We start from the raw sequence: 23844 nt of genomic DNA, 5'->3' as shown, positions 1-23844 counted from the left end.
ATAATTGGGCTAGAGAGATCCCTTGGTGGTTAAGAGTGCTTGCCATTCTTGCAGAACTTCCAGGTTCCATTCCCAATAGCCAGATGGCAGCTCCCAACTGTCTGTAACTCCATTTCAAAAAGGTCTAATGCCCTTTCTAGCCTCCTCAGGTACTGTATACTTGTGCACCGTCATATATGGAGACAAGCATCTATATACACAAAATAAAAATAAGCAAAAAAATCTTTTAAGAAAAAGATAGGTTGGGGTTGATAAAGGAGACAAGCATCCATATATACAAAGTAAAAATAAACAAATCTTTAAAAAAAAAAAAAATAGGAGGTTGAGGTTGATCAAAGACAGTTAAGCTTTCCAAATCTGGCTTTTAGTGGCAAACCTGTTGATTGATTTTATGTGATGTTTCTGCTGAGTCGGGGAATTCAATACAACTGTCAATAGTTGTTTTGGAGGCAGAAATGTTGTTCTAACAAAATGTATCTGCTATTTAAGAAAATGGGAAAATGTGCTGATTTTTGTTGTTGTTGTTGTTGTTCGTTTGTTTTGTGGGTTTTGTTTTGTGTCCTGTTTATGGAAATGAGCATTCATCTTGTGAGTAGTAGCTCTTAGGTGTCAGTCAGCATCTGCTACCTGCTTTACCTTCAAGTATCAGTACAGATGTTAAAACTTTAATAATTTACAGGTTTGTATTCCTTCTGCCAAAAAATTCTGTGAGCTGTTTTTAATACTGTCTTCTCACTCATAGCACCTTTTTAAATTTTTATTTTTAGCTCTGCCTATGATAATCTCAACAAAGTTCGAGTTGCTATCAAGAAAATCAGTCCTTTTGAGCACCAGACGTACTGCCAGAGAACCCTAAGAGAGATAAAAATCTTACTGCGCTTCAGACACGAGAATATCATTGGCATCAATGACATCATCCGGGCACCAACCATTGAGCAAATGAAAGATGTGTATCCTTTTCTAACATTAGCCGCCGCTGCTACTGCTTGATCACTTTGTGGACTAAATAAGTGGGAATCAAGGAAGAGTACATTAAAAGCATTCTTTTAATCACTCTGCCCGTACACATATAGCATGCTAAGAGGAGATTGTAATCTGTTTGCACTTACTTTAGTGTTTAAAGCATTTTACTCTTTTCTCCATTTTATTAGTTTTTGGTAACTAATTTTAGTTATGTTTTAGGTAAGTCCAGTGTTTTCTGTGTCAGTCTATAACAATTTTCTTTAATTTTAGTTTTGGAAAATCTTAGATGTTGTCATTTCCAGCCCTGTTGTGCTTGTTATAATAGTGAAAAGGGAAACAAGCAAGCATTCACATGAGGAAGTGGGTACACCTGCTGGATCAGTGCCTTCCAGACAGTCCTAGTCTGCTCCTCTTTCAGCCTCAACTTCCTGTCTTTAAAATGGGTAAACTGGGCCTCCTGGTCTTTTAAGCCCCGATCAGCTCTGACACATGTAATTGCATTACATTACATGTATTACATTGGAGGTCAAGACTGCTCTAGAAGATCCCCTTGTAGTCTGCACCACTAGGGAATGGCAGCTCCATGTCTCCAGTCAGATTTTTCCACTTTTAAACAGCTCTGTTAGCAGGTGGTATGGTATTTTACGTGAAATGCCTCCTGCTGCCACCACTTGTTAGTCTTGGTTTACCTTTTGTCATGGAGCCTCTTGTAGATGACAAGTTTGGTTTGGTTTGGGTTTTGGGTTTTTCAAGACTGTTTCTCTGTGTAGCCTCATCTGTCCTGGAGCTCTGTAGACCAGGCTGGCCTTGAACTTAGAGATTCGCCTGCCTCTTTCTCCACCAAGAGCTGGGTGGCACCACCGCACACCACAGTATAATTTTTATAAGAAATGATATGTCTTGGCTGAAATTTGGGGTGCTTAAGTAGTAGCTATGCAGCAAAGGAAGAAGAGAAAAATCCAGCATCATCCCCTTTTTCATACTACTTCCCTTAGTCTTATATATGTATCAGAATTTAACAGTAGTCAATAAGGAAGAAGGCCAGAGATTGGACTTGGACTCAGAGGCAATGTCATTTCTAGGTCTGTGAAGATAATGAATGGTGCAGGAAGTAAAGAAAACAAGTGTCATTACACATTGCTTCTGGGCCAAAGAGATGAATGTTGATGTTTGTTGACCACCACGCTCTTTAAGCTTTAGAGGTAGTTGGCTAATAATGGACAACTTTGGAAAGGAGGGAAGTTGAGACTTCAAGATTGGCCAATATTCTGTTTCAAGTCTCTGTTTAGGCCCACATAGGGCAGAGATGATGTATATTCTCTTCCATGAGAGTGTACCCATGTTCTCTTCAGTTTCTCCTTCCCATTGATGACCTGTATGGGAAAAGGATTAAGAGAAGTTGAATTTGTTTTGGTGCTTTGCTTAAGTATGACCAACTGTTGGATGTTTTACCTTAACCTGTCAAACAGATATATAGTACAGGACCTCATGGAGACAGATCTCTACAAGCTCTTGAAGACACAACACCTCAGCAATGACCATATCTGCTATTTTCTTTATCAGATCCTGAGAGGATTGAAATATATCCATTCAGCTAACGTTCTGCATCGTGACCTCAAGCCTTCCAACCTCCTGTTGAACACCACTTGTGATCTCAAGGTCAGCTAAGTCGATTACTCTTAAGAATGACACATACTTTTAAAAACAACTTGTGTTTGAGGTATTGTTACTTATATTCAAAACTATCAGAAACACAATATTGTGTAACAAAAACACAAGTATACAGTATCAGTCTTGTTCCTTCTTTAACCCACTCTTCTTTTCCAGAGATAGTAGCCACTGTAGCAAGTTAGTAGCACTTACGTGTGTGTATGCTTACATATTTTATATATAGTGTCATGTGCATTGTTTTTGTTTTTTAATCCTTTGTATCAAGAAAATAAAGCAAGGTTCATGGTATTATACAGCTTCTTGCTGAGATGAATATAATCTTAAGTGTTCAATAATGTCAGGAATGGTCACATATGCCTCAAATCCCTAGGAGTCAGAGGCTAACATCTTTGGAAGTTTAAGGTCTGCCTGGTGTATGTGACATGTTCCAGGCTGGCAAGGAAAGAAAAAGAAAGATATGTAGCGAACATTGACAAAGATGTAACTGGAGATTTCTCGTCCTGCCTGGTCCCACAGCTGCTTTAAAATAACCACTCAGTAGTGTAATATTCATTACATACTGTTTGGCCTGTTTGCTCAGGCTTATTATTAACTAGCTCCTACAACTTAACCCATCTATTAGTTTATATTTTATCATGAGACTTGTGACTTATTACTTCACATCTTGTTTCTCCAACAGCTGCTGGTGTCTCCCTCTACTCAGCCTTTTTTTCCCCCCTGTATTCAGTTTGGTTTTCCCACCTAGCTATATTCTGCCTTGCTATAGGCCAAAGCAGCTCTATTCATCAGTCAGTAAAAGCATCATATTTACAGCACACAGGAGGGCATCTCACATCACAAGAAGTTTTTTTTGAGTATATACCTTAGTAAAATGAAAATAATGTGTCCACACAAAAACTTGTGCATAGGTATTCATGGTAGTGTAATCATTGTCACTGAGAAATGTAAAAAATCCAAATGTCCAGGTAATTGTGGATAAAATGTGGTAAATCTATATAGAGTTTATAAGTTGAGAGCATTAGGGGAGACAGTACTAATTCATTAAAGTTTTTTTATGTTGTTAATTGTTTAAGGTTGCATAACTCTGTAGCTGTAATATTAAAAACTATAGTATAGTATACTTTATGTGTAGAATATCCCAGTAAAGAAACTTTTAAAATATATGTAGATGTGTAGGAATAATAATTTCTTGAGTTTTCAGTTAAATGAACATTCTTATGTAAAGCTTTGTTAGATAGGCCAAGCCAAGATGCTGAATATCTGCCCCTGAAAGTGGAAAACTGAGAGATAGAAACCCAGCAGACAGTATATAATTAACAGCATATGCTGCATCTGGCCATAGAAAATAATACTCATTTACAAAGGAAGATGATACTGTCCATGTTAGCCCTCCAAGATGGAACTGGCTTTTATTATTGAGGGGCTCTGTTGGACATAGAGTGTCATAAGCAGGAAGACCAGAGGAATAAAAGTCAAAAGCAATGGATGAGTTAAGAGAAGTATTACATCCTTTTCCGTTTGGGGCAGCACTGGGGATTGGGCAGTCACTATTAAGCAAGAGAGATCGGCTGAAAATGAGATATGGACAACCTTTATCTAAAGTTTGCTTTTTATTGTTACTTTGAGACATGGTCTCACTGTGTAGCTCAGGCTAAGGTAATAGATTTATGCTGCCACGCCCAGCAAGGTATAGTTGGGCCCGATCCCAAACTCTCCATTCTCTTGCCTCATTCTCTTCAGCTTATTATTATTGGCATGCTCCACCATAGCTAGCTAGCTTCACTCATATTTTTTTTCTTCTTTTTTTTAATTTTCGAGACAGGGTTTCTCCATAGCTTTTGGTTCCTGTCCTGGAACTAGCTCTTGTAGACCAGGCCTGCCTCTGCCTCCCAAGTGCTGGGATTAAAGGCATGCGCCACCACCGCCCGGCTCTTCACTCATATTTTTAAGGCTTGTATCTGGAGTATATCATTCATACGGAGAACATTTCATTCCTAAAACGAGTGTAGTTTTTCCACTGAGATTCTTATTTGCCACAACAAGCATATGCATGCAAAATAGGCTGCCCGGTAGTATATTTATATGCCATATGAGTTAACAATAGTGGAGAGGTGAGTCACCTACTCAAGCTCTAGAGTACGTCAAGTAGTACCGGATTGTGGAACTTCATGATGATCCTTTGTTTCCCAGGTCCACAGAAACACATAAGGGGTTTAAAAATTATTTACAGCTTCTGTTGGCATATTTTCTATGGGACAAAAAATGGGAGATGTGGTCATTGTTTGCAGAACAGAACTCAGTAAGCATTACCATAGCCTGTTTGATTGCAGTTACACCTGTAAAGAAAAATACAAAGCCGGGCAGTAGTGGTGCACGCCTTTAATCCCAGCACTTGGGAGGCAGAGGCAGGCGGATCTCTGTGAGTTCGAGACCAGCCTGGTCTACAAGAGCCAGTTCCAGGACAGGCTCCAAAACCACTGAGAAACCCTGTCTCAAAAAACCAAAAAAAAAAAAAAAAAAAAAAAAAAAGGAAATAAAGAAAAATACAAAATGAAACACGTTTTTATGAACATTTACATAGTTCGAAAGGTGGTCAGATGGGAATGCTGAAATTTATAGGGCCTTTTATGATTTTTGGGCTGCACTAGTTGTCTGGCTTCTTTTATAGAGTTATTCTGAGTATTACTAGGGCTTTATCTGTAGCTGTGATAGATTTGTTTGGATTTTGTTGTTGTTATTTTATTATTTTGCTGATTTGGTTCGTCTTCAGTAGTGTGATATTAAGAAAACTTTGTGCCCAGGCATGGTGTTGCATACCTTTAATCACAGCACTCAAGAGGCAGAGGCAGGCAAATCTTCATGAGTTCAAGGCCAGCCTGATCTACAGAGTGAGTTCTAGCTATACAGAGAAACCCTGTCCTGAAAGAAAAGAGGGAAGGAAGAGGAGGGGGGTGTTTGTGGCTGAACTGAGTGGTGAGCTTTGCTTGAAGGTGAATCATAAAATGAAGCATTAGCTCTGCAAAAGAGAAACACTATGAGTCACACATGTTGAAAAGTTTAAATCACTCAGAAATGAATGTATTGGTGGTAGTCTACCATAGGCAGTGGCTAAGGCATGGAAAAAAATCATTTATTCATTGCTTTTTTTTTTTTGAGTTTTAACTACCACAGTGCCTCGTGCTGGAAACCCTTCATGTAAGGAATTGGTTGATAGGACTTTTTTTTGAGACTGCATCTCACTGTGTTGCTCTGACTGTACTGGAACTCACTATGTAAATTGGGCTGACTTAAACTCTCAGAGCCTCCTAAGTGCTAGGACTCGTGTTCTGCTACACCTAGTGGTAGAAAAGACTCCTAAGGAAACACATAGAATGGAAACAATGAAAGCCTCAAGATCATTCAGACAGAATTTGGAACTTAATTGTATTCTTCCTTGAAAGTGATAGCTGGGGGCTGGTGAAATGGCTCAGGTGGATAAAAGCGCTGCGCAAGCCTGACAGCCTGAATTTGATCCCTGTATTGAACAGTGAAAGGAGATAATCAACTCATAAAAGTCCTAACACCATAGCACAGACACGTCTTCATACAGACACATAATAGTAAAAATAACAACTGGATTAGAAATGTAACTCATTGGTAGAGTGCTTTGATAGCCTGTGTGGGGACCAGTCACCATCAGGGTTATAACCTCATTGGCAAGCAAGTCGTCTTTTAAAGGAGGCTCAGGCACAGGAGGTTTTATATGCCAAGTAGAGAGACTGGAGTGGGCATTCCCTGTGGAATTCCCAATTCCCACAGGAGTCCTCACTCTCTGCCCTTCATGAGAACCCACATGAGAAGTAGCCTGCAGGAGAGTTAGCAAGTTGTCTACTTCTTTTGATAACATTCTGTAAAATAAATGTACTGCTTCTTGGATGTTGTACTTGAAGTAAACAAGAGGCTCTTTGAGAACAAAGGCCTACACAGTGATCTAGAGGAAGATATTTGTGCAGTGGGTAGGGGCTCTTTGCTTATCTTTCTCAATTACTGATACACTCTCTGGGCTGTCTAAACAGAGATGGAGGTCCAAATTGCTATGTCCTATATCTTTTAGACTTGCTTTTCCTTTGTTGTCCTACTTTGATAGCCAAAGTTCAAGCCCTTGGATTTTCTTGTTCTCATTCTCTCTCTCTGTCTCTGTCTCTCTCTCTGTCTCTGTCTCTCTCTCTCTCTCTCTCTCTCTCTCTCTCATATTAAACTCATTTTCTTGGGTCTCAAAATTCTCTGGCAAAATTTTGGTCAAATTGTTCTTATTAAAAAGTACCAGTTTTGAAAACGAATAATTTAAAAATGCTATGGGCCACATTTTCTTGTGGGGGTTTTACAAGGTATTTGTTATCATTAACCAGTCTTTTACTGTTGAACTTAAGTGCCAGTCCTTGTTTTTTAGCTGACTTAATACAATGAAGCCTCCATATTAATCTGTTTTCCAAATAGTCTTGTACCGTGCTGTGTCCCATCTGTTAACTTGTCTCTTTCTTGCATTGGTTTCCTGGGGACCAGATCTTTTTATTTATATTGACCTAAGTAGAGTATTCTTGCATTTTATATGCTTTGGGGTCTGTAAGGAAGCCTACCTAAGTAGCATCACAGTGTTTAGACAGCTAGATGATGAGAGCCTTGGGAGGTGCTCCTGGGAGTCAGCATGTGAGAAGCTGGGTGCCATACGTACAGAGCAGTGGTGAACAACAGGATGGCCCAGTGATAAAGCCAGATGACCTGCGTTTACTATCTGGACTCACATGATAGGAGTGAATCAACTTGTGAAAGTCATCCTCTGACCACCACCTATGACACATGCATACAGTACATAAATGAACATCAGAACGAATGATTTCTCTTAAGTACATGAAAGCTGAAAAACTGTCAGGATTGACTATGTGAAAAGTAAGGAAGTGAGAAGTATTTTTGGAAATGAAACAAGCAAAAAATTATTTTTTTTAGGCCAGAAATAGAGGAGTTTGAGAAGTAGGGCAGGGCAGACAGATTAAGGAGCAAATCATCAGTGATTCTGTAAGCTACAGTGGCATGGAGAGGAAAGGGACTCTATAGGTGGGTTTGGTGATTTTATTTCTGTACATTGTAATATGCGGATACCCAAGGAGGCCAGAAGAAAGTCTCAGATCCCTTGTAATTTATAGGCAACTGTGAGACACTTAGTGTGGATATTGATGACCAGTCGGGTCCTCTGCAAGAGTAATCTATGGTTTTTTTCACTATCGAAAAACACATCTCGGGGCTGGAGAGATGGCTCAGAGGTTAAGAGCATTGCCTGCTCTTCCAAAGGTCCTGAGTTCAATTCCCAGCAACCACATGATGGCTCACAACAATCTGTAATGGGGTCTGGTGCCCTCTTCTGGCCTGCAGGCATACACAGACAGAATATTGTATACATAATACATAATAAATAAATAAATAAATAAATAAATAAATAAATAAATAAATTTTTTTTAAGAAGGAGGAAATCAGTTTTTTTTTTTTTAAACACATCTCTCCAGTCCCCCTAAGGTGGCTTTTCTCTGATCACCTAAGTGAGAGTGCTATGCACTCACACTAGCTGACAGTGATGAAATCCAAACATGGTTGTCAGATTACGACCTATTAAATTATCATTTAACCTGTTTCCTCACCTCTAGCATGTGTCTTGTCATCGCTTCAGAATAATGAGTTTGTGGTTTCCAGAAAGGTGTCTAACATAGTATTGGTAGCATATACTTGTTATTCATGTCATTGCTCTTGTCTCTTTATTTTTGTAGTGTTTTGATATTAACTCTTTGGTATCTCTAAAAAGGTATCCCACTTTTTTCTCCCTTAGATCTGTGACTTTGGCCTTGCCCGTGTTGCAGATCCGGATCATGATCACACAGGGTTCTTGACAGAGTATGTAGCCACACGTTGGTACAGAGCTCCAGAAATTATGTTGAATTCCAAGGTAAGAAAAAAAATGGTCTTCATCCTTCAGTCTGGTATATCTGGCCACAGCCAGAATGCTGTCTTAGTCTTTCTCAGAATTAACTTTTGGGCCTTAGGTTTACCATCTTCATTCATCGTAACCATAAATGTCTGTGCCCTCCCTTATCTGCAGTACTGAGGCATTACCTACAGCTGCTTCCACACCTGCTTTTATGTTGTTACAGTTTCTAGTATTTCTTGTTTTTGTATGTTCCAGAGCTGTTTGTCCTACAAACTTCAGTTTGCCTGATAATGAAGAATTTCTCTTCAGCAAAATTACTGGGTGTGGAAAAAATAGGAACCACTGTGGACTCTTGAAATTACAGGGTAGATAGTTGTGTTTCAAAATGAAGCCCTTCTTCCTCTTCACTGAGTTGCTGTGAAGAGTAGATACAGGTCATCCAAACTCTGCTAACAAAACCTGGATCTTGGAAGTCAGGCGATATGGCACAACACTCAGGAGGCAGAAGCAGGCAAACCTCTGAGTTCATGGTCTCTAGAGCGAGTTCCAGGATAGCCAGGGCTACACAGAGAAACCCTATCTCAAGAAATAAAACAAAAATCCAGCAATCTGGACCGTGGTAATATGTGGTAGCACGTACCTTTGTTTCTGGCATTTAGGAGGCAGGGTAGGCCGATCTCTATGATTCAGCATAGCAAGTTTTAGGATAGCCTAGGCTACATAGAGATCTCTCCAAAAATCAGGAATGGGAGGAATGGAGAGGGTGGAACAGGGAGAAACGGGCAAACATAATCCCAGCTCTCAGGAGCAAAGGTAGAGTTTAAGGCTAGCCTGGGCTATTAAGACCTTGTCACAAATAACAAACAAACATGACTGGGGAAAAAAATGAAGTGTGTATGCATTTTTTGTTAGAAATATAAGCCAGTAGGCAAACTTGAGGGCTGTTTAGGGTGTTGAGATTCCTTCCATTTGGGTTTGTTGGGTTTTTCTGGTAGGCTTTTTGGTTTTGTTGTTACATGTCTATGAGTACACATGTGTAGTGCCCAAAGATGCCAGAAGGCATTGGATCCTTAGGCTGAATTATAGGCAGTGGTATGAGCTACCCAATATGGCTGTGAACCAGTCACGGCATCTTAGCACAGCAAATACCCGCTCTAACCCATGCTATTGGTGAAGCACGTGGCACCATCTCAGGACTTGACTTCTATATCATGCATTTGATGTGTATGCACAAAAACGATGCTAACTTCAGTATATTAGAAGGCAAAGCTATTTGTACTGATGACAGGTGATGCTCATGAGCAGTTTCTGGGTCATTTCTAGAACACTGCAGTTAATAGTAATTGGAGGGGAAAGAGTTGTGAGGTTTTCTTTTCAATCAAACTCTCAAATGCTTTTCTTACTCTCCTTTGGTGGTAACATAACTGTCTTCCCTTTTGTGTTTTGGTGTTCTTTATTATTTATTCTCTTGAGTTATAATCTATTCTGTCTGGGATATAGACCTCTCCCCAGCACCCTTGGACAGCTTCCTGCTGTTCTCTGTCATCGGCTGCACCAGACTAGACTGTCTTACATACACTCCCTGCCCCAGACCTGAAACAGCCATTTCTCTCAGGAACCCAGATTCCTCTTAATTTGTATGTGTTATTGTTTAGGGTTTTCATTGTTCCCTTTATTTAGCTTTGGCCCAGAGCAATGGGTATTTTAAACTACAAGAGTTTCAGAAAGAATTACTTAGAATTCTACCTGTTGTAGTGTTACTTCAGGGACCAAGTCCCTGGTTCTCTAGTTTCCCAAATCAACTCATTCTTCAGTTTTTCTGGTTGACTCCTTTTCCCTCTTTGTTGTATATATTTCTCTTTCCATTTATTTCTGTACCTAACATTTTCTGTGAAATTCAGCTTGTTTTCCTTATAGAATCATCTTGCACTATTGTTAACAATAAAATAGAGCAATTACATGATTTTTAACAACTTTAAAAAGAAAATTTAACCTAAGAAACAATAGAGAAGGTGAGAATGTTGGCGCCAACACCACCACTAGAGATGGAGCTTTTCTCAGCCTGATTGATATTAATATTTTTATTCTTTATAAAATGGATAAAATTATTCTAAAAATATAGCAGTGTCCCTATAAGTTTATGTATAACATCATAAAGACGAATTAAGTGACATAAACTGAGTATTACTACCCCACCCCCTACCCCGATTTCTTTGGAGTGGGATTGGAGGTGTTTTTTGCTTTTACTTTTTTTAAAATATTTATTATGTATACAGTAGTCTGTCTGCGTGTATGTCTGCAGGCCAGAAGAGGGCACCAGACCTCATTACAGATGGTTGTGAGCCACCATGTGGTTGCTGGGAATTGAACTCAGGACCTTTGGAAGAGCAGGCAATGCTCTTAACCTCTGAGCCATCTCTCCAGCCCTTGCTTTTACTTTTTAAGTGTTTCTCTGTGTAATCCTGACTGTCCCGGAGCTCACTCTATAGACCAGGCTGGCCTTGACCTCACAGAGATCCTCCTGCCGCTGCTTCCCAGGTGCTAGGATCAAAGGCGTACACTACCACCCTCTAGCAGCATTTCTGAAAGCCAAATTATTGTGTTTTATTCTATGTCTGTGTGTTTTGAAATGGGAGTCCCAACGATGTTCAGACTCTGGTCTACCACATGATTATCAGATAAGATTTCATTGTGTTCTTATGGACACCACATTCTATTACTTTGTCTTCTCTCCTTTTCTGTTACAGGGTTATACCAAATCCATTGATATTTGGTCTGTGGGTTGCATCCTGGCAGAAATGCTCTCCAATCGGCCTATCTTCCCAGGAAAACATTACCTTGACCAGCTGAATCACATCCTGGGTAAGTACATGAGACTCACTATAGAGGTTGGGTAGTTGTTGTTGGTGATGATTTGTTTTGTTTTAATCCTCTTCCAATTTAAAAATATTAAGCTCTTTTTGTGAAAACTTGTAATGAGGGGTGATTACCAGGCATAGTAAGAAGACATTAAGTGCAGAGTCCTTTCTGTGCTGTAGCTGGTGTATGTAGTAGTTTGTTCTTACCTTGACAATTAACAGCTAATATTCTGTCTGATAGGTATTCTTGGATCTCCATCACAGGAAGATCTGAATTGTATTATAAATTTAAAAGCTAGAAACTACTTGCTTTCTCTCCCGCACAAAAATAAGGTGCCGTGGAACAGGCTGTTCCCAAACGCTGACTCCAAAGGTAAATCTGACTTTAGTGATAATTGTTTTCTGTTTACAATCTCCTATGTGCAGATATCTAGTTTGGTCAGCACCATTTGTTGAAGATGTTTTGTTTTTGCAGTGTATAATTCTGACTTCTTTCTCAAAAATCAGATGTCCATAGGTGTGTGGATTTAAGTCTGGGTCTTTGATTTGATCCCATTTAGAGCTTGAAATAAGAGATTGTGCTATCTCAGGAAGTTCTTTTATTTTATTTTTTTTTTACTTATTTTTTAATCCCTTTTTAAAATAGATTTTTATTGAGCTCTACATTTTTCTCTGCTCCCCTCCCTGCCTCACCCCCCCATCCATCCCCCCAAGGTCCCCATGCTCCAAATTTACTTAGGAGATCATGTCTTTTTCTACTTCCCATGTATATTAGATCTATGTAATTCTCTCTTAGTGTCCTCATTGTTGTGATAATTTTTTTCTTAAGCTTAGCTTTAGGTTTGCTTATTAGGTTCCAGCCTAAAATCTCAGCAAATTAACTTGTAACTATTTAGAATTCTTTATTTAGAAAGTGATGGACTGGAAAGATATTTCCTTGGATAAGATTGTGGACCACTCTTGTAAAGAACCTGATAGTTTTTTATATCAGTCTCTACGCCAAGTGGTGTTGACATTGTTAGAACTACTAGAGTGCTCTTTTTCCCCTCCCTCCCTCCCTCCCTCCCTCCCTCCCTCCCTCCCTCCCTCCCTCCCTCCCTCCCTCTCTCTCTCTCTCTCTCACACACACACACACACACACCCAAACGTACACACAGTTGGTTGGTGTAAGTGAACAATGTAGAAGAGAGGGTCTGAACAGGCCAAGGAGAAGGCAGCTTACAGCTTGCCGGCATAACACTGCTCATCTTGTGTCTTATGACCAAAAATACCCATACACAATTTACCTAAAATTTCTGCTTTTAAACGATTGTAAACTCTTATAAATTCTTGTAATAGTTTTTAAATTGCAGGAATATTTTTAAAAGGTGAAATTTGTTTCCTAACATTGTTTTCTTAAATGTCATTGTTCATAGTATTGTGTCTGTTCTTTTCATGTTAGTATGTAGATCTGACTTATCTTTAATGATTTTATGTGCTAGGAGTTTAGGATTTCTTGAAGTTTTGTTCTTATTCTGTCCCTCCCCATTTACAGCTGGGGCTGGGGACGGGGGTGAGTGAGTTCGCATTTGCGCACTCTGGTAGTCTTATAAGAGGAAGACAACCTCTTATATATCGTTTCTCAGACACTGTCTACCTTTTTTTGACAATGTGTCTAGCTAGCTAGGAAGCCCCAAGGATCTGCTTATCCTCCCAGCCATTAGTGCATTCTGGGGTTGAAATCTCAAACATTCTACCTACTGTGCTGTCTTCCCCTAGCAACATGGATGGGCCCAAGTTAAGGTTCAGAAATATTTGCTTATAATTTACTTTGGTTATAGGAGAAACTCTCTGTTTTCATCTCTGATATAGTACAGTTTGTTATTGTAGATAATGAATAATGAGAATCTCAAAATAACTTTGTGGGGAGAGCGTGTTTATGACAAGATCTTTCTGTATAGCCCAGGCTGACCTTGAACTCAAAAGTTACCCTCTTTCCTCAACTCTCAGTTTCTGGGGTTACATTCATAGGCCACCTGACCTAGTTCCAAATAGCTTTTAGTGTTTTGCTGTGGGTATAACAAAATCATATATGTAGAATCATACTGTTATTTGTTAATTTTGAAAATTAGAACTTAACCCATATGACACATTACCTTTTTTTAAAACATTATTTTTTTTATGTGTTGAGGACAGATAACCTGCAAGAATTGGTACTCTTCTTCCACCATATGGGTTCCAGGATTAAATTTAGATGGTCAGGCTTGGCCACTTGCTAACCCTAACACATTACGTTTAGATTAGATTTTCAGAATTGCTCTCTTAGATAGGCCTGTACATAAGAAGACTTGGTGATTAAGATAAAAGTTGAACTGTTCCTAGACTCACCCTTTGTTCCCTTACTCTCTCTACAAGCTTTTGGTTTCTATCAGATTGAATCTTTCATCTTATTTTCCTTAACTTAAAGTCATACAAGAATTGATGCCATTAAAACCCAGGAAATTAGCTAGGTGATAGTGGCTCACACTTTAATCTCAGCACTCATGAGGCAGAGGCAGGCAGATCTATATGAGTTTGGTACCAGTCTAATCTCCAAAGTGAGTTCCAGGACAGTTAGGGTTACACAGGGAAACCCTTCTCCAAAAATAAAGCAGCAACAACAATTAAAAAAGGAACAAAACAGAAAATGAAACGAGTGGTGTAGTATGCAGCTATAATACCAGAACATGGAAGGCTCGAGCAGGAGGATAAGTTTTGAGGCCAGTTTGAGCCACATATCAAGTCTGAAGGAAGCCTGGGAAACCCTGTCTAACAATAACAGCAAAACCCAGGAAGTTAACCTAGAAGTTTACCTGTTAAGTGACTCTAAAGCGTGGGAGGTGGAGAAATGGGCCTTGACAGCACCGAGGACAGTAGAATAGTGTGCAGCTGGAGCACAGCTACAGCCCAGACACTAACTTGAAACTACTTATTATCTCATCTATAAAACAGGATTGGTAATAGTATTTATATCATAGGATTATGTGAAAATTCATAATAATACTAGTTGTTTATAACTCTGGATTCTAAGATCCCACAACTAAAACTTTCTTGTTTATGTATTTTGAAGATCTTTACATATCAGTAGCTTTATAAATGTGCATAGTGTTGTCTTGTAGGGAATACCTTTAAGCATCCTTATTCAGCCTCATAATGGATGTTGAAGCTCACGTGAGTTACATTTATTGTTTTTAACTGTTGAACAAGCCACTTCAAAACTTGGGACTTGGAATAACAGCCAGGTATTTGTTGATTTGGCTGGTTCAGCGAGGCAGGGAGGATCCTGGTGCCCTCTCGTAGAGTGGTCCAGGGTGGCCTTGCTGTCGATGCTCGCTCTTGTTGTTTCTCCTCGCTCTTATAGACTAGACTAGGCTTCTGCAGAAGAAGGCATCAGAAGCTACAAGATCTTTTTAGAAACTAGGTCTAACCACGATCTGTCACACTTGGTGAATTAAGTCAAAGTATACTGTTAGCTAGTACAGAAGATAAGAAGAGGTCTGGAGAGATGGCTCAGAGGTTTAGAGCACTGCCTGCTCTTCCAAAGGTTCTGAGTTCAATTCCCAGCAACCACATGGTGGCTCACAACCATCTGTGATGAGATCTGGTGCCCTCTTCTGGCCTGTAGGCAGACATGCAGACAGAGTACTGAGAATATTATATACATAATAAATAAATCTTTAAAAAAGATAACAAGAATTGATAGAAGCAATTGCAAAGGGTTGTGTTATGTTTAATCCCAGAGAAGTTGTTCATTTGTTCTGTATCACCCTGGCTGCTGCAGCCCTGGACACAAGATCAACAATAAGAACCTACCTGCAGGGAGCTAATAGTTCTGATTTATATAAAAATGACATAAGAAAATAAATGATAACAGGGAACCTGAGATTTCAATTTTCAAGCTGAAATAGTAGAGGTTTTAAGTATAATAATAATTCATAGAAAAGGGTGTTATTAAATAAGAGGAAGTACTCATCTTTACAGTATATAAACACTGAACGATCAGTGAATACTCTCCTTTCCCTGCCCTTTAAAACAACAACAACAACAACAACAAAAAACCAGTGTATCAAAATAGCAGATATTGAGAGTTGAACTTATTTTCTGGTTAAGGCTGTGGGAAATAGAGCAGAACATATGTGGGTTGAGTCTCTGGAGGGAAGTTGGGCAGTTTTGCTTGGATCTTTTGTTCTAACAATTCTAGGTACTCATCTTTTGGTTCTGCCAACATTGAGAGTGGATGTGTATTTAATTTGTTCAGTTTTAATTAATAATGAAATTGAACGTTGGATGGTGGTGGCTCATGCCTTTAATCCCAGTACTCAGGAAGCAGAGGCAGGCAGATCTCTCACCAACCTGGTGTCCAGAACAAGTTCTAGGACAGCCAGGCCTACACAGAAAAACCCTGTGGTGGGGGATGAAGTGAGAATTTTTTTACATGGTTGTTGAAAGTTTTTTTAATGCTGAATCTTCTGAGCCAGTAATGCTGCAAGTTTCTTCTTCAAAGGAGTCGTAGTTTAGAATTCTCTTCAAGGTGACTTCAGTGAGAGGGAAACAATTATTATAGCAGATGGTACAAGCTAGTTGGAACTTTATTTGGAATACATTTGGTTTAAATTATTGCTCATGCATGAAAATGAATTCCTAAAGAATCAATGATCAAATGCAGTTTTAAATGATGCTGTGAGTTTGGAGAGGTGGCTCAACAGTTAGAGCATTAGCTGCTTTTGCAGAAGACCCAGGTTCAGTTCCCAGCACACACATTGCTGCTCATAACCACCCACAACTCCAGTTCAAGGGGATCCAATGCCTCTTTTGACCTCTGAGAATACCAGGCACACATGTGGTACACATACATGCATGCAAGATAAACATTCATACATAAAATAACAAATCTTAAAACAGCTTTTTAAATCATACTGTTGAGAACAATATTGGGGTATTTCATGGTTTTCTGAATTCTTCATGTACTTTTTTCCTAAGCTTTAAACACAAACCAAGAAGGGCTGGATATAGATGATTCAGTGGTTAAGAGTACTGTCATTCTTCCATAGGACCCAGGTTTGATTCCCAGCACCCACATGGAATTGTAACTCCAGTTCAGGGGATCTGACACCTACTGGCTTCTGTGGGCACCAAGTATGCACTTGGTACACAGATACACTTGCAGGCAAAATATCTATACACATAAATGGATAAATATTTTTTTAAAAAATAAGAAAGCAAATATGAAAAAAAAACTTTGGTCGCATAACATTTAAAATAATTTAAAGCCAGCAAGATGACTTTTCTGTCAAGTCTGACAGCCTGAGTTTGATCCCTTGGACTACATAGTAGGAGAGAAATAACTCATGCACATTGTTCTCTTGACACTCACATATACCTTGGCATCCTTGCATATGAGCTTGCACACACATTCAAACAAAAATTTTAAGTATGTTTAAGGTTTAAAACATTAGACTGATTAGTTATGGAGATGCAGAGAATACATCTAAACTGAATAGCATTTAAAGCAGTCCGACAGTAACTGTAATATGGAAGGGAGTACACCGCAATGGTTACTTTTAGAAAGAACCCTGTCTCTCAGTCAATGAACAAAAATCCAATGTGGTTCACATCAAATATTTGGGAGTCTTTTAAACTCTGATATTGTGTATGTGAGTCATAATTGGAATCAAAAGCTAGCATGATGTTAGTGCCACAGAGTTGCATTTATTCTGGAACTCAATCACCTCAAACTAAAGACTGCTTTGAATAACTTTTTTTTAAAAAAATGGAGACTGGTCCATATATGTAACAAATAAGTGCCTAGCTTTCCTATGATGAAATTTGGAGGTAGAGACAAGAGAATCTTCAGAAACTGGCAGGTCAGTTAAGCTGGTACATACAGAAATGAACAGAAGACTCTGTCTTTTAAACAGGTAGAAGGGGAGGGCTGACACCCAAGGTTGTATACCTGTGGAGACATTAACAGTAGATTTGTATACTTGCACTCACACCAAGCCTAGGAGGAAGGTGTGATTGAAACAGTAAGACATCTGTAATACAAAGTGGAGACAGAAATGACTGGACCACTGGAGAGGCATGACTCGTGATATGAGCTCAGTGGGAAAGGTTGACTGAGTAGGGAGAAGTCCAGGGATATCACTTCTGGGAACAATCAGCAGGAGGAGATCCATAGTCCATCAGTTGAGTAGGCTCTTAAATCAGGAGGAGGCTGTTGAAGGATTTGATGGGGGTAGAAATTCTGAAGTTTTGTAGTGTAGCTGAATAGTGTGTTGCTTAGATCCCAGTGTCTCCCTCACCCCAGGACTCTGAGGGTTCCATGCAGTTAGAACTACATTCATATACTATTAAGAGTATTATTACAGACTACTTTACATCACCATATACTTTCACGGCACTGAGGCACTGATCACTATGACTGCCATCACTAAGATGGCCATCTCTGGGCTCCTCCACTACGAAAACTTCACACTAAAAATGTTGGGTGCCGGGAAGAAAACTTTGACAAAACAGCAAAAGTCCTCTCTTTATTAACTCCTAAACTCAGTACAAGTCTTTGTGCTATTCTATGTGAAGAAATAAGACATCTTTTTTTTTTCCGAGACAGGGTTTCTCTGTGGCTTTGGAGCCAGTCCTGGAACTAGCTCTTGTAGACCAGGCTGGTCTTGAACTCACAGAGATTTACCTGCCTCTGCCTCCCAAGTGCTGGGATTAAAGGCGTGCACCACCACCGCCCGGCATAAGACATCTATTTAAGAACATTTCTGCTATATTTGGAATGCATCAGCTTTTTTTTTTTTTTTTTTTTTTTTTTTTTTTGGTTTTTCGAGACAGGGTTTCTCTGTGGCTTTGGAGCCTGTCCTGGAACTAGCTCTTGTAGACCAGGCTGGTCTCGAACTCACAGAGATCCGCCTGCCTCTGCCTCCCGAGTGCTTGGATTAAAGGCGTGAGCCACCACCGCCTGGCTTGCATCAGCTTTCTTAAAGAAGAGTATTCATGCACTTACTGAAGCTGTGATCTGAATTAGCCACTTTTAAAAATGGATCTGTAGTGGTGATTTTGAGGCAGTCTTGCTGTCTTTAAACATGATTCTTTTGCATCAGTTCTCAAAGTAGCATGTCTTCAGTAAGTTTTAACAGCTATAAAGGGGTTCTGAGGTCAAAGGTGTGAGGAGCACTGTTACTATGGCAGTTTTGAAAATTAGTTGGGTGGGGGCTGGAGAGATGGCTCAGCGGTTAAGAACATGGACTGTTCTTCCAGAGGACCTGAGTTCAATTCCCAGCAATCACATGGTGGCTCACAACCATCTGTAATGAGATCTGGTACCCTCTTCTGGGGTGCAGGTATGCACACAGGCAGAACACTGTATACATAATTAATAAATAAATAAATAAATCTTTAAAAAAAAAATTAGTTGGGTTTTCTCTGGCCCTGTCCAGAAGTTCAAGTTGAAGTTGCAGTATTGATCCAAGATGAGAATTTAAACAGACCTGGAGAACTAGTTGGCTTGCTCAGGATGTGGCAAGAATAAGGATGGGCAGGGCAAAAGAATGGAAATCTGTAGTGGCATTTGTATTTTAATAAATAAAGCTTTCCTGGAGATCAGAAAAGTAAAACAGCTACACTGGCCAACCTTACAAACCAGGCAGCAATGACACACACCTTTAATCGCAGTTGTAGACGGAAGTTTCTTTCCCACTTGGTTCCACAGGAATTGGCTGGCTATGTATATATAATCTTTGAAAGTACTAGAAAATGTGGGATTGTGAGAAGGTATCAGTGATCCTAGTCAGATATAATCTCAGCTTCCAATGGGATATTCAGTCTTTAATGGAAAATAAACTGTGGAAGAAAACATACACGTGTGTAGGAGGTCCTTCTGTTTATGTGTTGCTTTCATTGGTTGAATAAAGAAACTGCCTTGGCCTTTTGATAGGGCAGAACTTAGGTAGGTGGAGAAGACAGAACTGAATGCTGGGAAGAAGGGCAGAGAAAGAGCCGCCGTGGTTCTCCTGCCTGAGATGGATGCTGGTTAAAATCTTGCCGGTAAGCCACAGTCACGTGGCGATACACATTAATAGAGATGGGTTAAATTAATATGTAAGAGTTAGCCAATAAGAGGCTAGAGATACTGGGCCAGGCAGTGTTTAAATGAATACAGTTTCTGTGTGATTATTTCAGATATAGGCTAGCAGGCCCCCTCCATTCCTGTTACATACACACAACATAGGCAGCCATGATTTGTGCTGAGTAGTAATCACAGCTCTCTGGTGTGGGAAGATGCTGCAAAACAGTTTAGGGCTCTCAAAGCCCCTAGTTGGCAGCTGCCAAGGGAGAGCCAGCTTTCTTCAGGTAAGTTGGCCATGCTTACATGCTTGCCCCACACACATGGATATCAGTAACAAAAAAAAAATGACTTTGGAGTGAATCTAAGAGAAACACTTTGTCCTAACCCTGTGTGCGTGCACGCACAAATACATATGCTCACATTTTTGTGTGAGTTTGCGTGGAGGTTAGCATCTGGTGTCTCCAGTTGCTTTCTACTTTATTTGGATATGTGAGTATGTTATAGGAGCTGCAGGCAGCATTCCCGCCCGGTTCCTGGCCGCCAGGCTAGCTTATGCCCCAAAATAACAACACACAAACTGTATTCATTTAAACACTGCCTGGCCCATTTCTATTAATGTGTGTAGCACCGAGGTGCGCTTACTGGGAATATTCTAGCCTACGTCCATCCTGGGTCAGAGCTTCATCGCGTCTGCCCTGGGGAGCAGCTGCATTGGCATCTAAGCTCACTTCCTCTTCCTCCCAGCATTCTGTTCTGTTTACTCCACCCACCTATGTTCTAACCTATGAGGGCAAGCAGCTTCTTTATTAATTAACCAATGACCTTCCTCCATCATGAGTATAGTATATGGATGTCTGTACGCATAGCTGTGTGGGTGATGTTGCTTAATTTTATGTTTGTGGAGGCCAGAGGCCTTTGTTGGGTATCTTACTGAACCACTTTCCACTTTACTGGACCTGTAGCTAACCAATTCAGCTAGAGTGACTGACCAGCAAGCCTCTGGAGTCTATTTGACTCTGCCTCCTTGCTCTTATAATCCCACTCTTGAGCCTGGCATTTTTATGCAAGTTCTAGAGATCCAAACTCAAGACCTGTGGTTATAGAGGCCATATCCCCAGCTCTATACTTTTGATGTCTACAAAGCTGAGTAAATAGGAAATGTCGAAGTTTAGTAAGCAAAACTTTACTCCTTTGGCTGTCCATTCCTCTTATTTGAGTATTGGCATCTGTGATTGTTGTGTGGTCAGCATTTATGTTCACATAGTCACAAAAGATTTACAGTAAGACTGGAGAAATGCTTAAGTAGTTAAGAATACCAGCTGCTCTTCCCAGAGAACTCAGGTTCAACTTCCTGTACCCACATGGCTGCTCACAATCATCTGTAACTCCAGTCCCAGGGAGAATCCAGTTTCCTCTTCTGACCTCAGTGTACATTGCCCTCAGATGGTGCACAGCATGTATGTAAAACACCCATACACCTGTTTTTTTAAAGAGAGATTTAACAGTGATACCCCACTGTCTTAAGGGTCATCTTAGTAGGAGATGGAAAACATTTGCTAATGAGCTCTGCTTCTCACCACTGTTAAAATCTTTTCTCTTTGTAGCTCTGGACTTACTGGATAAAATGTTGACATTTAACCCTCACAAGAGGATTGAAGTTGAACAGGCTCTGGCTCACCCATACCTGGAACAGTATTATGACCCAAGTGATGAGGTAAGAGCCCATGCTCCTGGCTGATGCATCAGAGATGTTTGTTTAGTAGTTAGCAGAAGCTTTAGCCATGCCCTTGTCAAGATTTTCCAAGGAACACAATGCCATGCCCACCTTTTCTCCCTGAGGCTGAGCACTGTCAGGCACAGCGGGTAAAGCATTGCATGTAGAGGAGGACGGCTGCCCCACTGTGGAGCATGGAAAGAGGAAAGTGGGACCAAGACAGCTCATAAATGAAAGTGTTTCATTTGGGGCTCATAGTTCCAGAGGTTGGAGTCCGTGATCATCTTGGCAGGGGCACAGCAACAGGCAGACACAACACTGGAGTAGTAGGTGAGCGCTCACATCTTGAGACAAAAGCACAAAGCAGAGGGAGGTAACTCAAAAGCCTTCTGAAACCTCAAAGCCCTTGACACACCTCCTCCAACAAGGCCACAGCTTCTAATCCTTCCCATATAGTTCCACCAACTGAGGACTAAGTATTCAAGCATGAGCCTATGATTCCCACAGCTAAAATTGGAATGGCTTGCGGCAGAAAGAGATAGATGAATTATGTCCTGAGGGTTGAGGGTGAAGAGATAGGCAGTCTTCTGTTGTGACAGCAAGTAGAGTTAGTTAGTTAGCTAGTGACTCACACTGTGACCTCATGACTCTTCCCATTGTGCCATTCCAATGAATCCAGAGGTAGATGTGATAGCTCCTGAGAACAGACTCACATACTTTATACCATGCTTTCTCCAGAGCAGACCCAGTGCCTTGCTTCCCTGAATCCCCTGGCCAGCTCCAGTTTAAGCTTTGTTCATTCAAGGATAGTTAAAGAAGATACAAAGTGAATTTAAAACTTTAGGTTTTTCTACTTGGGGACTTCTATGCATAGAAAACAAAACCTGTTCTTAATGTAGGAAAAAGCAAGTAGAGCATTCAAATTAAGATGCAAAAGACAAACATAGCTAAAAATGATAAAATGGAAGAATGTAGAAATAAAGATGTCTTAGGGTTTTATTGCTGTGAAGAGACACCATGATGTCAGCAACTCATATAAAGGAAAACATTTAATTGGGCTGGTGTACAGTTTCAGAGGTTCAGTTTGTTACCATCATGGTGGGACTTGGTGGCATACAGACATGGTGCTAGAGAAGAAGATGAGAATTCTGTCTGCTTCTTGATCTGCAGGCAGCTGAAGTGAACTGTGTCCCATACTTGAGCATCTGAGACCTCAAAGTCCACCTCCACAGTGACACACTTCCTCCAAAAAAGGCCATGCGTCCTAATAATAGTGCCAAGCATTCAAACACATGAGTCTGTGGAGGCAATCACAAAATGTCTTTTTTAAGTGATGTTCCCTTCCACATCCAAGACCACCCTTCAAGCACTTGAGGCAGCTTGCAACATACCTACAGTGTAATGACAAAGAAGTCAGTGGGAACTCAGAAAGCTCAGACTCTCCTCAGTTCCTTGAACTGGGTATTTATTTCCTCAAGTGCTAGTGTTATCCTCAAACAAACCGAGGCAGTACATGACATGCATAGGATGCTTTGTGTGGTCCTGCACACTCACTGTCCTTGAGGGACAGATGTTCTCTTGAGGATGGGAATTCTTTTCACATGGGCAAAATATACAGTATTTGTGACCATGTATGAGGATTAAGTACTACAGAAGATCTGGAGGTCTAGGTAAATACTGATTGATAGCTGACATCATTGTCATTTTAGTCCTGTAATATTTTAGTTGTAGGCATTTAAAATCAAAATATGGATCAAGTGGTGGTGGCACATGACTTAAATCCCAGCACTTGGGAGTCAGAGACAGACTGAGTTCTGTGTTTGAAAACAGCCAGGTTACACAGAGTAACTCTGTCTAAAAAAAGGGGGGGGGGGGCAGCAAGATGGTTCAGTGGGTAAATGCAGTTAAATGTCTATTCCAAGATCCAATGAAAAATGTTTTTTCAAGAAATCAAATATGGTGAGTTCGAGACCAGCCTGGTCTACAAGAGCTAGTTCCAGGACAGGCTCCAAAACCACAGAGAAACCCTGTCTCGAAAAACCAAAAAAAAAAAAAAAAAAAAAGAAATCAAATATGGTGCTAGGGTATTGTTCAGTTGATCTTGTTCTTGCCTGTCATGCATGTAGTTCTGGTATCGGTCCCCAGCAATGCATAAAAGAGCATGATGGTCATGTATGCTCTAATCCCAGTGCTCTGGAGATGTGAAAATCAAAAGTGAAAGGTTTCATAGAGAATTTCAGGCCAATTTGGGATACATGAGTTCCTGTCTCAGGTGGCTAGCACTTGTAATCAAAGTATTCAGAAGGCTAGGGCAAGAAAATTATAAATGTAAAACCAAACTTGACATAAAGTAAAACCGTGTCAAAGTCTTTTTAGGATGAAAAAAAATATTTCCTGCCCAGTTTTATATTTTTCTATATCTAATTTTTTAATTATTTTTATTTTATATACAATGGTGAGTAAAGTAGGATGCATTTACTTATATGTAGACATGGGTATTTCTCCACAATACTAATCTTCATATAATTCAAATGTATTTGTCTTAGTGTAACATTTTTGTTTTGTGGTACTAGGCATCGAACCCAGGTCTCAAGTG

General features: G+C 40.1%; 1 protein-coding gene across 3 annotated transcripts in view; it reads left to right on the top strand.

The window, feature by feature from the left end:
- Positions 1-23844, top strand: part of Mapk1 (mitogen-activated protein kinase 1) — a 76771-nt gene that overhangs the window by 35240 nt on the left and 17687 nt on the right. For all 3 annotated transcript variants that reach the window (XM_057763672.1, XM_057763671.1, XM_057763670.1), the window contains exons 2-7: positions 768-950; positions 2433-2622; positions 8489-8605; positions 11335-11449; positions 11687-11818; positions 21139-21248. In XM_057763672.1, the coding sequence (XP_057619655.1) occupies positions 768-950; positions 2433-2622; positions 8489-8605; positions 11335-11449; positions 11687-11818; positions 21139-21248 (847 nt within the window). The remainder of the gene's footprint in view (positions 1-767; positions 951-2432; positions 2623-8488; positions 8606-11334; positions 11450-11686; positions 11819-21138; positions 21249-23844) is intronic.

The sequence above is a fragment of the Chionomys nivalis genome, chromosome 3 (assembly GCF_950005125.1).
Source record: "Chionomys nivalis chromosome 3, mChiNiv1.1, whole genome shotgun sequence".
In the NCBI taxonomy this organism is placed as follows: Eukaryota; Metazoa; Chordata; class Mammalia; order Rodentia; family Cricetidae; genus Chionomys; species Chionomys nivalis.
Note: the sequence above shows the minus strand (reverse complement) of the source record. Positions and strands in the feature narration are given on the sequence as shown.